General features: G+C 44.1%; 1 protein-coding gene across 1 annotated transcript in view; it reads right to left on the bottom strand.

The window, feature by feature from the left end:
- The window catches only part of LOC130695898 (muscle-specific protein 300 kDa-like), a 64643-nt gene extending 46258 nt beyond the window's left edge, over nt 1–18385 (bottom strand). The window contains 17 exon segments of the mRNA XM_059497344.1: nt 12–535; nt 1163–1237; nt 1555–1750; nt 1809–1986; nt 2045–3617; nt 3678–6476; nt 6536–7834; nt 7896–8157; nt 8227–8426; nt 8490–9613; nt 9697–13133; nt 13212–13450; nt 13650–13742; nt 13836–13919; nt 14990–15085; nt 15690–15751; nt 17440–18385. Of these exon segments, the coding sequence (XP_059353327.1) occupies nt 12–535; nt 1163–1237; nt 1555–1750; nt 1809–1986; nt 2045–3617; nt 3678–6476; nt 6536–7834; nt 7896–8157; nt 8227–8426; nt 8490–9613; nt 9697–13133; nt 13212–13450; nt 13650–13742; nt 13836–13919; nt 14990–15085; nt 15690–15751; nt 17440–18367 (13169 nt within the window). The 5' untranslated portion in view covers nt 18368–18385.
- Nucleotides 18386–19201: the final 816 nt, after the last annotated feature.

Raw genomic sequence — 19201 nt, 5'->3', positions numbered from 1 at the left:
GAAGAAAATACTTGGATCGTTTGGCTTGTTGTTCGCGTTCTTTGCTGGCAACGTTGTCGTAGAAACTTTCCATGGCCGTTTGGAGTTCCTGCATTTGAATCCGCACCGTTTCGCGGCCTTCGACGGCCGTTGTGGCGTAAAGTTTCTCACCCATCTCTTGCACTCGGTTGTACATGGAAGTTCCTTGCTGTTGCTCGGTCAATATCTGTTCCAGGACTTTGATTTTCTGTTCGATGGTGTTCAAGTCGTCTTGTTCTCCATCACCCGAACATGTAGTACAGAATTTCTCTTGAGCGGCCGTTAGCCATGAGGCACATTGATTGTATTTGTCCAAATAGAGCCGGTGGTCTCCGACAGCCTGTTCACATTTTTTAAGGATTTCTTTGGCAGCAACTTGCATCGATTGGAATCTTGACGATATCTGCTGAACGTTGACGCTTATTCTTGTCTCACCAGACAGTTGCATCAAATCGGATGAATCATCACTCATCTTGTCGATATCAGATTCATTTCGTCCAATGCTGAAGACGATTGCCTATTCGATGGAATGGATTGTTTTGAAAAAAAAAAATTAATTAATGGTTAGTGTTCATCAGATTGCGACCCACACTAGAGGGTGCATTCTTTTGTTTGATCTCGTTTCAAAGTCAGAGAAGAATACCGAAAACTGTGTGTTTGTGTGTGACAACCAGCGTATACACAAAGCTTTTATCTGTTTGATGGTTTCGTTTGGTTTAGCCAAGCAATAGAAGGAAATAGAGAGATAATGCAACAAAATCGGAAAAATTCGTCATACGCAAAAGTAGGAACGGAAAAGCTAAGAGCAGAGCAAGTTAACATCGCTGTCAAGAAAATTACAAATAAAATATGAAAAAAATAAATCATCAATAGTTTCGATTCAAATTTTGTGCAGCTTTGCAACCAGCGATTATTAGTGCCCATAAATGATGACGCGACCTTGGTAAGTTCCACAGGACATGCAAGAGAAGAAGAGGGTATTAGAGCTTGCGAAGTGTTACATATTGGCCAAGGAGGCTTTTAATATTAAAATAAATAAATAAAAAAGAAGAGACAAAAAGAGTATGGACATAAAAAGAAAAAAAAAAATCCAAGAACTGAATAATCGGTCATAAAATGGCCGAACACGTTGTACGCCGCTTACTTGCTCTAGTTGGTCGGCAAGCGCTATGAAATCCTGGATTGCTCTAGATCGAGACTCTATCTGACGAGGAAGATCCTATATTACGAGAATATAAAGTACGCGACAGGGCGTAAAATGAAATAGGCGGACATGTAGCACCAGATTTTAGAGCATGACGACATGTTTTGTTTTGTTTTTTTAATTATTGTTCTTTTTTTATGTTTCGATTTTTTTGTTGTTGTTCTTTTTTTTTGGGCTGGACATATAGCAGCGCGCTATGGCATACAACATTGAGACGGGCGGAGTTTTAAGAGATCAGCCGTGCATGACAACAAACATGTCTTGTCTCCCAATTATTACTGTCTTCGTCCACATTTTTTCCCAGCAATTTTTAAGAGTAACTTAATTTTTACCTGATACTTTTCCAGCTGCTCTTCTTTTTGTTCCAATGTTGAGCGTGGAATATAGTCTTTGAGCGACGTCTCCGTTTCAGAGAGCCACGTTAAAAGTCGGTCGAAAGTGCCTTCGTACTCGTTCCACTGCTGAAGACGGTCATCCAACGTGTGCCGGACATCTTCCAGGCCAGCAACATACTTTTCAAACTCGTAGCTATTATATTAAAAATGTTATTGCGGATTTCATTGCTGATCATTTTTTAAATTAATACTTGGCGTTCGACAAGGCCCTATGCAAAGTTTCCTTGACGCGTGGAGATAAACGGTCAGAGATCTTGTCCAAATGGGCACGAATGACGTCCAGATTGGCCGTCCCTTCGTCTTTGCCGATCATGATCTCCAAAATTTTGGAACAACGCATTTTGAGAGCATGTTTACTTCCTCCATAATCTAAACAACCATAGTTATCGAAAGGCAAATTTCGTATTGAAAATTAATTAAATCATACCCGTGTTTGAATTAAGTTGAAGCCATGCTTGTTGTTGCCAATCACTTTGGGCTTTCTCCAGATCGTGATGTTGTTGAAGAACGTCCAGTAGCCATTCAGAATTAGCTATGGCACCCTGCAAGGCGTTCGTTAGTATCTCATAACGATTAGTAATATCGCCAATGGTCCTCTGAACATCTTGACTTTCTTTGGGTTGAGCAACCGAGCTGGGCAAATCCTCTACTAGGGACCTGGCTCGTTCCTTCAGCGCTTCCACTTGTCTTTTATGAGTCAAAACATCTTGCAAGAACGTTTTCTGTTTAAGAAGATGGGACCTGATTTCCGGAAGTGAAGCAGCCTGGAGACCTGACTGATCGTTGGCAACACACTTCTCCATTGTATCGAGCCAAACGCTAATCTGGACAATGCCGTCTTGATAAGTAGACAAACGCTGGAGCTGTTGTTCCTGGCTCTTGTGCTGCTCGCTTAATCGACGTTCAAGTTCTTCCCAACGTGATCGTAAAAGTTTCAGATCTTGTCTAATCTTTTCACGGCCAGCAGAGGCTGTATCGGGGAACAGCCTCTCACCAGCTGAAGTGAGGGAGCCAAGACGATGGGAAGCTTGTTCCTTTTCGGCCATTAAATTCTGCACACCTATAATTGTAGTATTGCCCGAATCTGATTGATCTTTAAATTGAAGTAGTGATTCCAAAACATCTTCCAATGACGTAATCCAAGCGATAGTTTCAAAGAATTTCTCTTCGTACAAATGATGATCGTCAACGATACCGTGCCATTTAGAAACGACTTCTTTGCTCTGGACATGTAATTGTTGATACTTGCAGCTGATTTGACTTATCAGAGGGCGTAATCTCTCTACACCACTCGACTGGAACAATGCCGTTGCGTGATCTACGAAAGCATCTACTTCAGGTTCGTAGCCAGTGATGGTATCACGGGCCTTCTGAAAGATAACAAGTTGAGCCTCCTTGTCTGGCAAAGTCACCTGTAGAGCCTGTTCGCCGAAAGCAGTTTCCTGTTGGCGTAACCAAACGTTGCAAGATTCCAGTCGTTCTTCGAACGATTGCCATCGCTGGAGAATTGTCTCTTGGCTTCGTTTGATGTCTTGAAGGCTTGTCGATACAGCTTCCAGTTCATCTTGCAAACTGGCTACACTTTTGGCCAGTAGTTCGCATCCACGGGGTGACGTAAAAGCCACTACGGTTGAACATAAATTTTGGATCTCTTCCAATTTGGAACGGCCTTGCTCCTGTCCTCCTTGTATTTCTTCCAGCGCCTTGATTTTCTTTTTGGTTTCAGATTTTTCACCTATTGTATCTGCCAAGCTTTGCGTTTCGTCACGGAAGCTAGTAATCCAGTCTTGGAACGATTTGACCAGCGAACTCAGTTGTGTATGGTCTTTGACACATGTTTCCAATCGATTCATTAGCTCATCAGATTTACTGACGATATTGGCAAATAATTGCCGAATGGACGTGATGTACACACTGAGGGATTTATCTTGAGTTTGATCGATCAGCTGTTTGGCTTTGCTGCACACTGAATCAACAAGGGTTTGATGCGCAAGAATCTCCTACATAATGAAATATTTGAAATTTAAATCAGTTAAGCAAAATCTGAAATGAGATTTTACCTGGTGGACGATTTTGTGGGATTGTAGCTGGGCGCGCTTCTCTTGCAGAGTTGATTTGAGGTCAGAATGCTGGAGCATCGATTGCTCAACTTCTCTCAACCAGCGAGTCAACTGTTCCTGACTGGCCGAGAACTCAGAGAACTGTTGGAGGCATTGATCCAGTTCAGAACCAGTTGCTACCAGGTCATCACACAATGCTTCCCATCTCTCTCGTACCACTTTCAGCTGGACACGAAGCATTTCTCGGCCGTCAGGGCCCGTGTGAACGTAGAGCTTTTCACCCATATCAACTAAACTATCACCATTCTTATCAAGTTCGAGACGTTGCTCTTGCAATTGGTCCAGTTCTGCCCGTTTTTCCTGGAGGATCTTGAAATCTCCAACAATTTCACGGCACGAATCCAGGCGTCCGGCAAGGTCTTCCATCTTTTTTGTAAATTCTGTATAATTGTCGTTAAAGTCCTTGTGTTCTTTAACGTATTGCTGGTAACGAGTAATCATCTCGCGAGCAGTTCCAATAAGTGTTTGGTATCGGGCCATCATTTGAGGAACTTGCACCTGGAGGGCAGAATCACCTTCGATCTGTTGGCTTAATTGCAAAATGGCTGAAAATTCAGGTTCTTTCTGGGTGATCTCCAACTGAGCCGCAATGAGCTTCTCGAGATGCGTTTCTTTAGCAGCCACAGTCGCTTTGAGAGCTTGATCTTGGACCCGGCCTTCCATTTGGCGCAGCCATTGAGCTAAAGTATGAGCCGTGTCTTCAAAAGCAGTCCAGCGTGAACAAACAGATAATAATCGATCGTTCCGTTCTTGACATTCGGCTAAAAATGCGTCCCAGTTTGTTTTCTGAATTTCAAATTCAACTTTAGGATCTAAATGACCAACAAAAGATCCTGCTGATTGAAGACATTGTTCCAAACAAGAGACACAACGACCAAGGAGTTGCTGGCCTTCTTCGCGCTGTTGCAAGAGCTCAGAAATGACCCTAAGTTTCGTCTCGGCGGACGCTTTGTCCGTCACGCCTTCTTCGGTAAGGGTCAGATCTGCCGAGAGACCCGTCAGCCAATCACGGAACGTCTCGATGCTGTAGACGTAAGCGTCGTAATCGGCTGCCTGTTTCTCCAGCACGGCAACTCGCTCTTGGCTCTCCTGGACGAGTTTCTGGTAGGAGGCCGCAATGTCGTCGACGGTAGCGGCCGCGTCGGGATTGGAAATTTCCTGGAGACGTTCGCGGAGTCGACTAATTAGGCTCTGATGTGACAGAACATCTTGAGCTAAAATACGGAAGGTCTGCAGCTGTTCTTTGACGTCTTGGACATGCGATTGATCGATATCCTCTCCTTCCTCTTCAATATCAGGTTCATTGAAGCGTTTTCTCGTTTCTTCGATCCAGCGTCGGATTTGACGGCAACTGTCGTCGAATGATGAGAGCTGCAAGATGATGCCTTCAACTTTCTTGTACAGACTGTTAACTTCATCCAGGTGTGATTCCCAACGATCGCGAAGGTTTCTCAAAGCCACTCGAATAGCCAATTTATCTTCGGCTGTAATGTTAGGCACCATACTATCGCCAGTATGGACAGCTTGATTGAGTAATGATTGGCCTTCTTCCTTTTGTTCCATAAATTGTTTCAACGCTTGCAATTTCGATTGGTAAGCCAAACTGGGTTTGGATCCTGGAACAGCTGTGACGTCCTTTTCATGAACGCGCAATTGATCGTCTGCTGATTGCAACCAAGCTTCCATTTTCTGTAGAGCTGTTTGGTACTCTAGATAGCCGGACTGAAGAGTCTTTTGTTTAGTCAGACAAGACTGAACGAATTTGAGGGCCGTCGTAAATCGCATCGTTAGATGATTGCTGAAGTGGGACACATGCGATTCGGGCATTAGTGCCATCACTTGGTCTGAAATGACTTTAATTTCGTCAATATCAGGGCGATGACTTTCAATGTCCGAATAAAGTTCAGTGATAGATTGGATTTTATCAGCCAATTGATCTACTCCAGCCTGGCTAACTGTTTCATTGCGAATTACAGCCTCCACATCTCTCAGCCATGATGATGCGTTCTCTGAAGTCAGCTCAAAACGACGCAATAAATCGTTATTATGATCGATAGAAAGGCGTTTATCGTCACAATCTTCACGTAAATTACGAAGTTTCTCCGCCATTGCTGTGATTGATGAATCAATTTCACCTTTCTGATTCTCAGAAATGGAAGCGAGAGCAGTCGCAACGCTCTGTACTTCAATAAACTTGTTTTCTGCATCTGCTAAACTCACTTCGACTGCTTGTAAAGCGTCCAGTTTTGCCTCAATGCCGAAACGATCAGCACTAGGCTCCGATGAGCACCAATCAAGTTTGTCACGACAGCTGGCTATGATTCGTTGGACAATGGCCATCCTCTCATTATAGCGTTTCTGGAGTATACCGTGTAAACCTTCGCTTTGTTTCTTTATTTGAACTCCGAGTGCGTCCATTTGTTTCTGAATAGCTCGCAATTCTTTGGCAAGTGGGAAACCCTCACCGGCTGTCCCACACTGAGATTCCAATTTGGCACATCGTTGCTTCAAGGTCTTTAGTAATTCCTGGAGTTGGGGATACCCTGTTGCAATAATTTGGCACGCACGGAACTGTTGAGCCAACTGCTCATCGTTGCCCATCATATCCTCGCAGCTCTTTAATTCCATCTTCATTTCACTGATCTGATTGGTCAAGGCTTTAACATCGAGGTACAATTCTTCTTCATCATGTTTTGTGGTCGTGATGGATGATTCCAGCCGGCCACAAAGAGTTTGCGTCTGTAAAAGAAGAAACCGTTAGTTAAATTATTAATACGATATAGAGATTTCACACTTACTTGATCGATTTCTTGATCGATTAAGTCTTGCAAACTGTTAATGGAAGCTGGGCAATGGCCTTGGCACAATTCCTTTAATTGATCAATTTTGGCACGGATGCTCTCACGGATACCCTCATATGTCGGCAATTCCTGCTTGACTTTCTTCAGCTTCAATTCCATTAGATCTAAATCAGTTGGTTGCGAAAGTGTGTCGGCCAAAGCTTCTCTGGAATCGCTGGTCCAGTTGAGAATTTCTTCTTTGAGAGTGGCGATCTGTCGCATGACAACTTGCTGCATATCAAGAGTTTGAATCCGTCCACCAAGGGCCGATTGAACTTCTGTCCATTCGTGTTGCATATCTGCCATTTCTTTACGCAGGATAGACGGATCAAACCCTGAAACACGGTCCAATCTATCATGCAAGTGTCCGCTTTTAATAGCCAAAGAGTCGAGAGGAGCCCGGCATTTTCTCAGCTGTTCAACTGATTTTCGGCATTGATCGCTCAATTGGACAGTCTCATTCAAATCCTCTGGCTGTCGATCTTGAACATCATTGCAGACTTTGGCTGCACCACTAACAGCAGTTTGGATGGGCAACTTGGCATCGCAGCATTCTTTCCAAAGGGACAGGATGTCATTACATTGGGTTTGTTGCTCTAATAGTTTGCGCTGAATGAGATCATATTCAGTATCCACAGAACTCAGTTTGCTTTGAATCGATCCCAGCGTTGCCGAGCTCAACTGAGTCAAATGTTTTCCAACTTTATGAAGATTCTCTTTCTCAACTTCTAGTTGTTTGGTTCGATCTAGGAGCGCACGTATAGCGGGCAGGAAATGTTCAATTCCGCTCAAATTGCTTTCAGACGCAGACAGTCCATCGGCGTCTGACTTGATGGCTTGCAATTGCTGTAAGAGTTTGTCACGTTCCTGTTCGAATTGACTCCACTTCTCATCCAGTTGGCGGATTTGGTTAGTGCGGTCCGTTACCAAACCCCGGACTCGATTGATTTGTTTTTCTACTTGACCTACAAAACTAGCTACTGTGCAAGGTGTTGTGGACAGACCCAATTTGATGGCAGTTTCGCTGGAACGAGTCACTTGATCAAGGTCTGCGTTTTCACTTAGTTGTGTATCACATTGCAACTGGACTTCATCAGCTTCAGCAAGCAAATGGGCAAGTTCTTGAGCTCCAGGTTTCTGATCTTCAAGCTGCTGTAAGACATGACTCAGTTGATCATTGGCAGCCAATGACCAGCCGGCCAAAGCGTTCCAGCGCTTCAAGCAGTCATTCTTACCAGTGAGTCTGGACACCAATCCCTTTAAAATGAATAAAATCGATTATTTAACACATCAGAGAGAGAGTTCGTATCCAGGATACCTTTGTGGTTTGGTCCAATTCTTCAGATTTTTCGGCTAAGACGGCCCTTTCTTCCGGGGTGCAAGTAGTTTGAAGTTGACTGATCTCCGTTTGCAAGGCATTTACCCGAGGCTGTTGGTTTTCCAAATGTTGCAACAGCTGATGAGCTGTTTCAAGCGGAGCATCTAAATGACGTACATCCACTTCGCTCAGCTGTTTTAAACCATCTTCGGTCTCACGGAACGCTTGAACCAGTTCCGTTTCTCGCCCAAGTAAATCTTGTCTGAATATTCAATTTTTAAACAAAACAATAATAAGGGATTTAATTTGTACGTAAAAAAAATCAAAATACCTTTGAACAATGGCATCTGATACTGTATTGATCTGATGGCGGGCGGAATCGGACAACTGAGAAACACGACTCTTCAAGTCCATCACCTGGCAACGTAAATTTGCTGCACCTTCCGGAGAAAGTTGAGGAACAATCGTATCACATTCTTGCGTCAGCACAATTAAATCGGATTGCTTTTCAGACGCTCCTTTCATGACATTCTATTTAGAAAAAAATTACAAAATGAATTAAGAATAAAAAGAAAGCAATGGATTTCGCGATACCTTCAAATCACCCAATTGATTTTCAAGGCTGCCCAAGTTAGAAGACAATTGTTGCAGTGAATCAAGTTGAATTTCAACAGAATCAAGCCATTCAACAATCGAATCCATTTTATTAATAACAGCAGTCCACGTACTTTGCAAGTGCTCCAAACGCTCGAGTTGCTGGACAACCGTATCGTGAACGCCGTTCCAGCGACTGTGGAGAGCGTCTACTTCATCGCGAGTGCTGGACTGGTGGAACATTTGCTGACAGTGGGACGACATTTGCTGCAATTTAGTCAACTGGCGTTTGCACTCGTCCTCGAAAAGACGGGCAGCGTCCAGCAACGATTCCATTTCAGAGACGGAACTCGGACGAGTCACGATGACGGCCGTCCTCTTTTCAGCATCGTCCAGCCAAGGTTTCACCTCGTTGGCTTGTACGTTATATTCTCTCCAGTGTTCCATATCCTGGAAAACACTTTGGCTTTGCTCCTGGACGGCAGTTCTCATTTGGGTGATGGTGTTACGTAATCCAGCTACATCAACGCCTAACAGACGTTGGGACGTCAAAGGAGGTCCAGACGAAGGATCTGCGGATTGCTGCATGGCTAGCAATTCGGCCACTTCTTGCTGGATCGTTAAAAGTAATTCCATCTTTTCGGTGATGGAAGTTTGAAGCTCTTCCGTCCGTTTAACTCGTTCTTGAGGTGATAAATTCAAGGAGAGTAATTGCTGAAGGAGCTTCTGAGCCATTTGGAGCCAATTGACAATAGATTCCACTTGAGTCATAAGTGCTTTCAACCGTGAGCTGAATTCATCCAGCAATGCAATTTTGTCCAGACTAAGTGAACGGATCGATTCTGTCCGTCTCTCAATTTCACGCAATTCTTCCTCCAGAGAACGACGTTGCTCAATGCTGACGCAGTGATTCAATTCGTCCAAAATCTGACGCATTTTACGCAAGATATCGTCAGTGGCCTGACGCAATTCAACGCCGGCCTCCAGACGGGCTTTAAGCTCACTACCGATTTTAAGTGGATCGAAATTTGAATAGCTCTGTTTCAATTCTTCTTCCGCTTTGTGCAGCAATTGATTAATATCAGCTTTCTGTTCCTGGTAATCACGCCACAAGCGTCCCGATCCTAGAATAATTTAAAAATACAATTAAACAATGAATTAAAAATACAATTAAACAATGAATTAAAAATACAAAACAAAATATTACCTTTAAGTTTCTTCAATTTATTATTGGCCAATTCAAACGTGTCATTCCAAACTGTTTCGAGTTGATGCACTTGTTCAGCAAGGAATTCAGGAGCTCCTTGGTGATGTTGAAGGTCTTTGCCACGTTGCAACAAGCTGACAATGGCCACCCTTTGCCCGTCAAGTTCTTTGACAACAGCTTCTTGTTTAAAAGTATCAGCGTCCAGCGATAATAAATCATTACTCTCCTGTTCTGCTGAAGTCATTGGTTGACTGGCTTCCAAAGAGGCGCAGGTCTTGTGGATCTCTTGGCGGCAAAGGTAGGATTTGGTGAGGAGGTCCGTCTTGGATTGTGTCGATTCAATGACCAAAACCAAGTTCTTGTAGCGAGCAATCAGCTCTTCTAATTGATGCTGGGCCAGGTTTCCTTCTTCTTCCGTTTTGTAACTCAACATGGAATCAAGTCGCTGGACAAGCCATTTCATGCTTTCACGACGGGCATCCACGTCACTGCAGGTAGACTGGAACTCTTCGCGAAGACGATTAAAATTGTCCAGAGACTGGGCATCTACCGATATGTTGGCAATCGTTTGATCAACCACGCACATCCATCGTACCATATCATCAAAATGAATTTGATATTCATTCCATTTTTGCGGAATAGCCTGCAATTGGCCAAGGAGCCAATCAGCCCGTTGCATTAGAGTGTTCCATTGATTACGCACGTTCTCGAAAGCCTGTTGAATTTCTACGTCGGGGATGCACGCAGCTGTGTGTTCCAGTCTCTCCACTAACACATGAGCCTGGCTGACAGCCGGTCCAGCCGGCGTTCCGAACCAGAGAAGATGTTGTTCCAGCAATTGTGCCGTATTGGTACCGCTAAGAGAAAGCGCCTGTTGCTCGGCTACCAGTTGTTGATCAACATCACGGGCCAAATTAGCAAAAGCGTCTTGATCCAGCAGGAATTCCAATTTCATACGATGCACTGGAGCCAGGCCAATGAGACGTCGCCAATTCTCTAACGTCGTCTGCGCAGCATCTGATACTGTCATCTTCCTCATGGATTCAGCGGGCAGCCATTGCAAGAGTTGAGTAGCTGCAGCTTGAAGATTGTTAACGAGACGTTCGTCAATCGCGTTAAAGAAAGATGCGTGCAATTCAAGCGATTGCTGGGCATTGGCGTTCTTTTCGGCCATGAGGAGCGATTCGGCTCGGTGAAGCCACTGCGTCGTCAATCGTAACGATTCCTGATAATTCCTCCAAGCTTGAATGCCGTCTGTTAGACGGACTTCCCATTGGTGCGAATCGTTGGTGACTTCTGCCATGCCAGCCGTTAGGTATTCCAGTTTTTGACGTGTAGCCAATAAGTCTTCGTCATCGTTGGGGCCTTGAGATGGCAAAGCCGGGCTGGACCTGATCATCGTTTCAAACACTTTCCATTTGTCGTCCAGCAAAAGTTTGTAATTTACGAGACGCGAGAAGAAAGCCTGATGATTCTCTAAGCCTTGCGTTGTGGCTTCTAGGTCCGTGTCCAGTTTGGTCAAAGATTCCAGGGATTTTTGTGCTTCGGCCAGCCAGTTTTCGATCTCTCCCATTCCAACTTCCAGCGATTCCTTTTGAGTGCGGAGCTGATGGTACTGTTGAATCCGCACGGCAATCAGCGCTCGGATGCGGACCAGTGTCTCTTTCTGGCGTTTCAACGAACCCCCAATGACCTGCAATTCTTCGGCGCTGAGCTCGGACACGAGCGATTGGAAGTGGCGACTGATGTGTTTCTGTACTTGTTCCATTTCATCGACAGTGGAATAAAGCTGCTGTAAATCATCTCCATAACGTTTCATCGATTCCAAATTGCCAACTGGAATCGAAGATAGAAGTTCATTCGCTCGAACGATCCATTTTTCTAATTTCTCCGAGCCTTGTCGATACTCTTTGCGATGGCGAAGGATCTCGCCAGCTTGAAGGTAATGCCGGACATTGTCGAATAATAATTCCCAGCGTCTTGTGATCTCATCGATACGCAATTTAATCGATCTCGAAATGCTGGGCTCGCAAGTGGTAACGAGAAAAGCGGCCGTTTCGCCCAACTGTTCGTATTTTTCTTTCCACGTGCCGATATCTTGAAAGAATTCCATTTTATCTTCTTCAGAAAGTTCGGTGTTCAGTTGCATGGGTTCGGCAACATTGAGCCATTGTTCGAAGGCAGGACACTGGGTGTTCCAGCGTTTCCAGTAGGCCAGGACCTCTTCGAGGATCCCTTGGGCGCATCGGAGACCGGTGGAGAGCCCGCGCCACCGTTCGCCCGAGCTGTAAATGAATTGGTCGATCTCGTTGAGCTCGCGGAGTTCCATGGTCCGCACCTCGCGTTTGTACTCTTCGGCGACTTGCTGCATCTCAGCGAAGGCTTTCTCGAACTCGTGAAAGAGTTTGTTGCGCGAGACAAAGGCACGGTACTGTTCCAGCATGTGGATAATCGTCTCTTCCGTGCCGTAGCGGACGGACCAAGATTTCAGTTTGGATTCGGTCAAATCCAAAAAGGCCAAAATGCAGCATTTGTGTTCCAGGAAGCGAAGGCGAGCTGCGCGATGGGCGGCACGTTCCGGTAAGATTTGTAGACGTGCGGCTATATCCTGAATTTGTCCAGCTGACACACCAGTCGGCAACGATTCACTGATGGCGCTATCAAAAGCCGCATTTATGGCTGGTAATTCGGCGAAGAAATGTTTATGCTCATCCAGTTTGACTTTGAGTGCGTTGGCCGCCTCGTCGTCGAAATTCGGCGGCAAGTCTTCAGAGCAGAGAAGATGTTCGGCGTTGTTGAGCCACTCGCCGACGTGGCCCAGGACTCCCGGTAAGCTCGTGTCCAGGGTCCACTGCCAATGGCGCAGCTGCGTCTCCAGTTTCTGCCACGAAAGCTCAACTTGTTGCCACGATTCGTACGTGACGCCCGGCAGGCCCCGTCCGGGTTGCAGGACCAAGGCGCGCAAATATTCCAGTACGCGTTGCTGCGACTGGAACTCGGTTTTCAGCTGTTCGTAATCCTTGTACTCTAGACCGTAACCCTTGCCGCCTTGCAGTTGTTCCAGTAATGAGTTTTTGCTGTTAAGCCAGGCGAGGAAATCGCGATACTGTTGCTGTTCCAGCGACGGAGCACTTCCGGCTTCGCCAGGTTTTTTCCCTTTGCCCGGTTCGGGATATTTGTGTAAAAACTGAGCAACGTACGTCATAATGGATTTGTCGTCCGGCTTGTTGACATCGACGTCTTCTGAATCCAGCAGACGAGCAACACCCAAATTTTGCTCTGCTGCCTGGAACGCGGCCTCAAGACGTACACGATTGGGCGCATTGCGGTACGCTTCCGCGTCGATCGTGCCCGGCTGAATGCAATTAACAATGGCGATGAAGGCCGTTCCATCACGCCAACTTGTTCCAAAATCATTCACCACCACGCCGGTTGTGCTGTTCCAAAATAATTTTTCGGATTGGTTAATTTCATACCATTTTAAAATATTAAAATTTAAAGAATGAAATTCGTACTCTTTGGTGGCATTTTGAGCCCACTGGAGGAGCGCTTTACGGGCTCCGGTCCTATCACGTGCGGGCGCTCGGGGTTCTGCCGGAGCGGCAGAAGAAACGGGCGAAGATTTCTTCTCCGCCGAATATTGAGGTTGATGTTGCAACTGGGCAGGGCTGGCTCTCAGGCCAGCGCTACTTTCTAAGCTGCTGCAACTGCTGGGCCGAAGACCCAAATCCAATATCTTTGTGTTCTCTTCAATCTGTTGAACATTGCAGGTCCATTTGTTAGTTTAAATTTTTAAAAAAAAAATGAAAATAACGATGTGAATGTGCGAGTGAATTAAAGATAACCTGACACCGGATACATCCCGAGTTAAGCTTGCAAATGAAACATTTAAGTGTTACATTTATAAATTAATTGTTAGTGCTGATGGTGCATTGAAGGGAAATTCAACTCACCTGGAAGTAGAGAATGATGGTCCATATCAAACCAAGAACGACAGATGGTTTACCCTCGATGATGTCTGACGGGTTGATATTCACCAATTTAATCTATTCGAAACGAAACAACCATGAGAGAAAAAAAAAGGCAATGATGAATGACTCTATTTTGATTAATGGTCTTTCGCTTGACTATGACCATACCTGCTTAGAGCGCAGAAAATTCATGGCCGTATCGGCATTGCTGAGAAAGTGGGCCTTCTTCATATTTTTCCCTTTCTCGACCGGCTGAATCGTTTCATTTGAAAAAATCGAAGAAAAAGAAAACATTAAAAAGGTGAATCATGCGCGGATGACTTTATCCAATAAAATATGGGAAGGTGTCCCAGACAAAACACTTAGTTTCAAAAAGAAAGCCGAACTAATGGTTTGTATTTGTCGCTTTCCCTTTGTTTTTAAAATGAAAAAAAATATATATCAAATGAGAAAAGAAAACAAGAAGAAGCGCAAGGGCACGTGTACGCCCCGTATCGAGGCTGACGTCAGCTCCCGGCAAACAGATAGGACGTAGGGTAAGAAAAAAAAAAAAGCCCAAAAATACAAAATGGAAATAGCTGCAGAGAAGCAGCAACCAAAGCACTTTTTTTTCCTTTCTAACTTGTTTATTTTTGTTTTCTGAATTTTTTAAAAGAATAAATAAAATAAAATCCGCTGCCAAAAAAAGACCCACGGTGTTTTCAAAAGGTTTTGCAAAAAGTCTGAAAATTCCCAATGCGCTCAATAAATCAAATGATTTCGCACGATTATCATACGGGACAACATCGCCTCCAGAAATCAGAACAAATTATATTTTTTTTTTCCGCATTCATTTTGATTTTCTTTTTTTGGCTCTTATTCACAATTGATGGCTATAGTAGTTCTCTCATGTGTCAGTGAAACAGAGTAAAAATAGAACTGGCTAGTCGGCGAGACTATTTCTATAAAGCCTGCATGATCTAATGACGTCACGCGACTCTCTAATTATTACTATCCTTCTAACAGAGCATAGCCTTTCCCATTTGATTAGTTTAATTCGCCTGAAAGAGAATCAAAGAAAGCTGAGCCGACACGGAAAACAAAAACAAGTAATCAAAGAGGATATCGTGTCGCAAAAGTATATCCGTTTCAACAACCTGGGAAGGTTCCAGGTGGATTACTATCGCGTTTTTTTTCGGCGGTACAGTTCAATGGTTGTTGCGTATTCCTTTGATTTATGAACATTACACGAGGGCTATAAAGCGCTTGGTATTTATAATTCCCCCTTTATTAATCTGTTTACATTTAAATGACGATAAAAAAAAATAATGGGTTGTACTTACCAGTTTGGTGTTGGCGAGGACTTCCAGCAGGGCGATGAGTTTAACGCCATCCTTCAAGTCTTCGATCAAGTCGTCCACTCGAAGCGGTGGAACTCGCTACATTAAAAAGAAAACATTAGAAAAAAAGCTATGCATAAAAATCGGAAATAACTTATAGGACTATTCTGAAATGGCTTTACGCCATGGGAGGGATAGATCAGATAAGATTTCGAATTGATACAGGTCATTTGACTTTCGCAGTAAAAAAAAAAAAAAAAAAAAGGGAAAACTTGTGGCTTTTCTTTCGATTGGCTTTTCAAATGGCTGCAATTCCAATGAGCGACATTTACAACTTAAAAATTTACCGTTAGAGAGATCGTCTGATCAGAACAGAAAGCAATAATATGTTTTTTTACTTTCATAAAAGCACCAGTATGCAAATGTTGGGCGACGCGCCAGATACAAAGCAAAATATTCAAATTCTAATACAAAACAAGTTTTCTTTTTAAAATAAATGCTTTGAAAATTTAATGTGCAATGACTATGAATAGCATTTATCTTGTTTACCCGTATATTCCAAGAAACAATAATCATAAAAAAGGGGAAAGAAAAATAAATATTGATTCCGACTTGTTATGGTCATGAAACTCTATCGTGTCCTTCTTTATATTCGCTTCTTTATTTGCTAAAGAAGCTGGAGGTACGAAAAAAACTTGTTTACCTTCGAGAGGTACGAGTTGATCCAGTTGACGAAGGTCTTCTTCTGCACCCGTTCTTGTTCATCTGAAATCAAAAGACACACACCGTGAGTCTTTCATTGGCATCCCTTTTAGCTCGTGCACTAAGTCATTCATTTTTAAACAAGATAACACTGCACCGAAAAAGAGAAAGTCCTAGTTCAAACAAAGTCTTTCTTTGATCATGGCAAGTCGTTGCATGAATGAGGCGTGTCATCGTCTGAAGAGCAAATACGCATCCAAATACATGCACGTCATCCTCTTTTGTACTTGAATAAAATCACAACCATCTATTTACCAACTACCATAAGAAGAGATTCGGGATGTGGGTAATGAGAATCTGGCAACCTTGGATAAGCTAGACATTTTCTTTTCCCCCTTTCAAATATTATTCTTCCTCTTTTTCTTTAAGATAAAAGAGGGAGAAAAACACGAACGTTTTTCTCGCCTACACGCATCTGTCTTTCTTTTTTTTCTCATATCCATCAACACGAAGGGAACAGGTTGGCCGGTGGTCGCGGCGGGATACCTTGAAAAGACCGGTATGCATAAAAAAAACGTCTTCGCAATCGTCTTCTTTCACAACAGGCCGGGGGGCATAACCGGATTTTTCGTGAGTCGTTCACGGCTCTTAGAATTTTCTTTCGGGAAGACCTTGCCGCATTGGCTATTTCGAATGGCTGACATCATCGCCAGTCCAACCCATTTGAGCGTCTTTAGGTCAAATGCATAGAATAAAAAATGAAATAAAAATGTGCTTTTCCCGGCGCATGTCGAATTCGCCATGTTTTTTGAAGAATCTTGGCCAATTGAATAGACCAAAAGAAATTCGCGTGTTTTTTTTTATATCCGAAAAAATAGAAAAATAAAAATGCGGACGGTAGATGACGAAAGTTATCGAGAATGTTGACGACTAGATTATATACACGTGTTGGAATGATAGCCATGCCGCACTGCGGGATCGTTACTCTGGCGACAAAATACCCGACTGTTGCTCCCGCAACAAAAATAAAATTTTAAGAAACAATTTTTTTTTAAAGGGGATTGGGAGGAGGCCAATGATTGATTCGAAAAAAATCAGTATTGTTTCGTGCTTGCCATCCTGACATCCTGGTGTGATAATTCACGCATTTCATAAGACCCGCCATAAACCGGAATATCTTGGGCGCCATTGAGGTTTAGTGAGATTTCAAAATTTCGCAGCGAAAACCTTAAAGGAATGGTCGAATTTATGATGTTAAACCTCCAAAAACATGTGCCATCATCTGTCGCAACAATTCTCTCAAGGTGAAAAAAAAATGGCGACGTTCGCCAATTTCTCCGTTGCTAACCAACGTGTTTTGGAGATAATTGATAAAAATGTTGCCTAATCTGCAACTATGTCAATAAAAAACTATTTCTCACACGATGGGAAAGAAAAAAAAAAGATAAGAGGGGAATGTTCGTGTTTTGTTGGAGTTTGCACAAATCTAATTCTTTTCAATAAAAACAAAGAAAAGGTCGGCTACCATACATCGGAAAATCCTTGTTGACATTTGGCTGGTGTGTCATTTCCTTTTGTCTTGGAAAGAGATCAAATTTCCCTACAAGAAAAAGCGACCGCTCATTTTATCAAACAAACGTCGAGCGATAACTGCGACCATTTCTCATTTAAAAAAAAAAATTAAGGTTAAAAAAAAAACGTGTTGCACGAAATTCTAGCGCAGCCTGATTAAAAAGAGTCTGACAGCTCACCTTTGATTTGAGTAATGTGAAAATCGTAATGTGTTTTGATTCCGCCAACGCGGAAACCTTCGACCATTCGCGAGGCCGTTTGCGAAAGCGAGGCTGTCCGATACTCGGAATACCATGGCGGAAGTTGCGAATTTTTGCGCGACGCCGATTGATCGGCCGTTTCCTGCGAGGGTCGACGCAATACCAACACGTCCCCAAACGGACTCGTGCCCGTCTCTTTGCGGACCTGCTGTTGCTTCCTCCACGGAACAGAGGGCTCGGCCGTCTCGGCGCTCGTCAAGCGTCTGGCACGCCATTCTTGATATTTGGTAAAAGCAGAAGTGGGCGTCGTCGGAGTCGGGAATGGGGATTCACGTGAACTCGAGTCGAGAGTCGTCGGTTCAGAACGACGGGCCAAACGCCAAGGAGGTTGCGAGACGTCCCGCGGCGGTGGAATGGGAGGCGAGGCTACCTGGATGGCATCCGGCGTTCGGCCAGCCGTGCGCTCCGTCCAACTGCTTATGTATACTTCCGTAGCGAATTGTTGATTCACCTCCTGATGCGGGGAGGGACTTATCGGTTCGACCCGCACCGGCGACACGACCCGACGAAGCGAAACGGCCGGACGTCGTTGACGCTCCTCTTCGTCGTCACGACGTGAAAGTCGCTGACGTCGTTCCGTTATCTCACGTTCCAGCTGGTCCACTTCAGATTGATCAAAGACGGAATCTTCCATAGACACGCCCGTGTCTATTGTCATGGAATGATCAGTGCCCTTCCGTTCGAACGATTGACTCGTCGATCGCTTTCGACTTTGAGCGCCAGATTCGAAAAAATTAACTCTCGAAGATAAACCCGATCGCGTTCGAGACCTGGAACGGGCCCTACGAGCATCTCGTTGCTTCTTCTCGTCCTCGGTCGATTGACCCGGACTGTTGCTTTCCATCATTGAGACAATAAATGATGAACTCGTCCGTCGATAAAGTGCACTCGATCACAGTTTTTGGAATGGAATTTTTACAGAAATCACAGGCAAATGATGTTTCAAATGGGAATTAAAACGAACAAGTCGACCAGACGCACGGCCGCTGACTAGTTTCACGCTCCCGAACTTCACAGGTAAAGTATGGGATACAGGTATGCTAGTGGTTTTACCTAGCTGGATAAGGGGGAGGAGTCATACACAGGTGTGTATTCCCTTTCTCTCTGTTTTGGAAGAAAAAAAAATAGTGGGACGCACGTGCGTGTGTTGTGCAGTCTGGCAACCTCGTGAGACCGAGAGAGACGTGTCTTTTTCACGTAGCTCTGCCTAACCCACACGCACAAAACACCAGACGAAATGATTGGAGAGAATAGCCTAGAGCTACATGAACGGAGCCCTCCCAAATTTATGTTATCCCATTTCTTCGTCTGCTGCGGTCGTCATCGATAGCGGCTGCTTATCAGGAAAGAAAAATTGTTTTGACAAGAGTCCGCCTTTCGCACACGCAGAAGTTGCAAAAAAAAAAAATAAAATAACACGAAAAGGTCAATGCAGAAAGGATGGCAAAAAAGGGACGTGATAACGAAAATCTTGGAAGTTCCATGAGAGAAATAAAGGCGGCCTTGGAACAGCAACGCGTGACTCTTATTCTCTTTTTTCTTCTTTTATTCGTTTCTCCTTTGTGTTTCCTTTTTTTTTTTCTTCTGGTAAATGCTGGACGGAAAAAAGTTTCTCTTTTTTTCTTCAGGGGAATTGCGTTGGAGTATTAAAGAATCGTTCGGCAATCACGAGATTGTACAT

Source organism: Daphnia carinata, chromosome 10 (assembly GCF_022539665.2).
Source record: "Daphnia carinata strain CSIRO-1 chromosome 10, CSIRO_AGI_Dcar_HiC_V3, whole genome shotgun sequence".
Classification (NCBI taxonomy): Eukaryota; Metazoa; Arthropoda; class Branchiopoda; order Diplostraca; family Daphniidae; genus Daphnia; species Daphnia carinata.
Note: the sequence above shows the minus strand (reverse complement) of the source record. Positions and strands in the feature narration are given on the sequence as shown.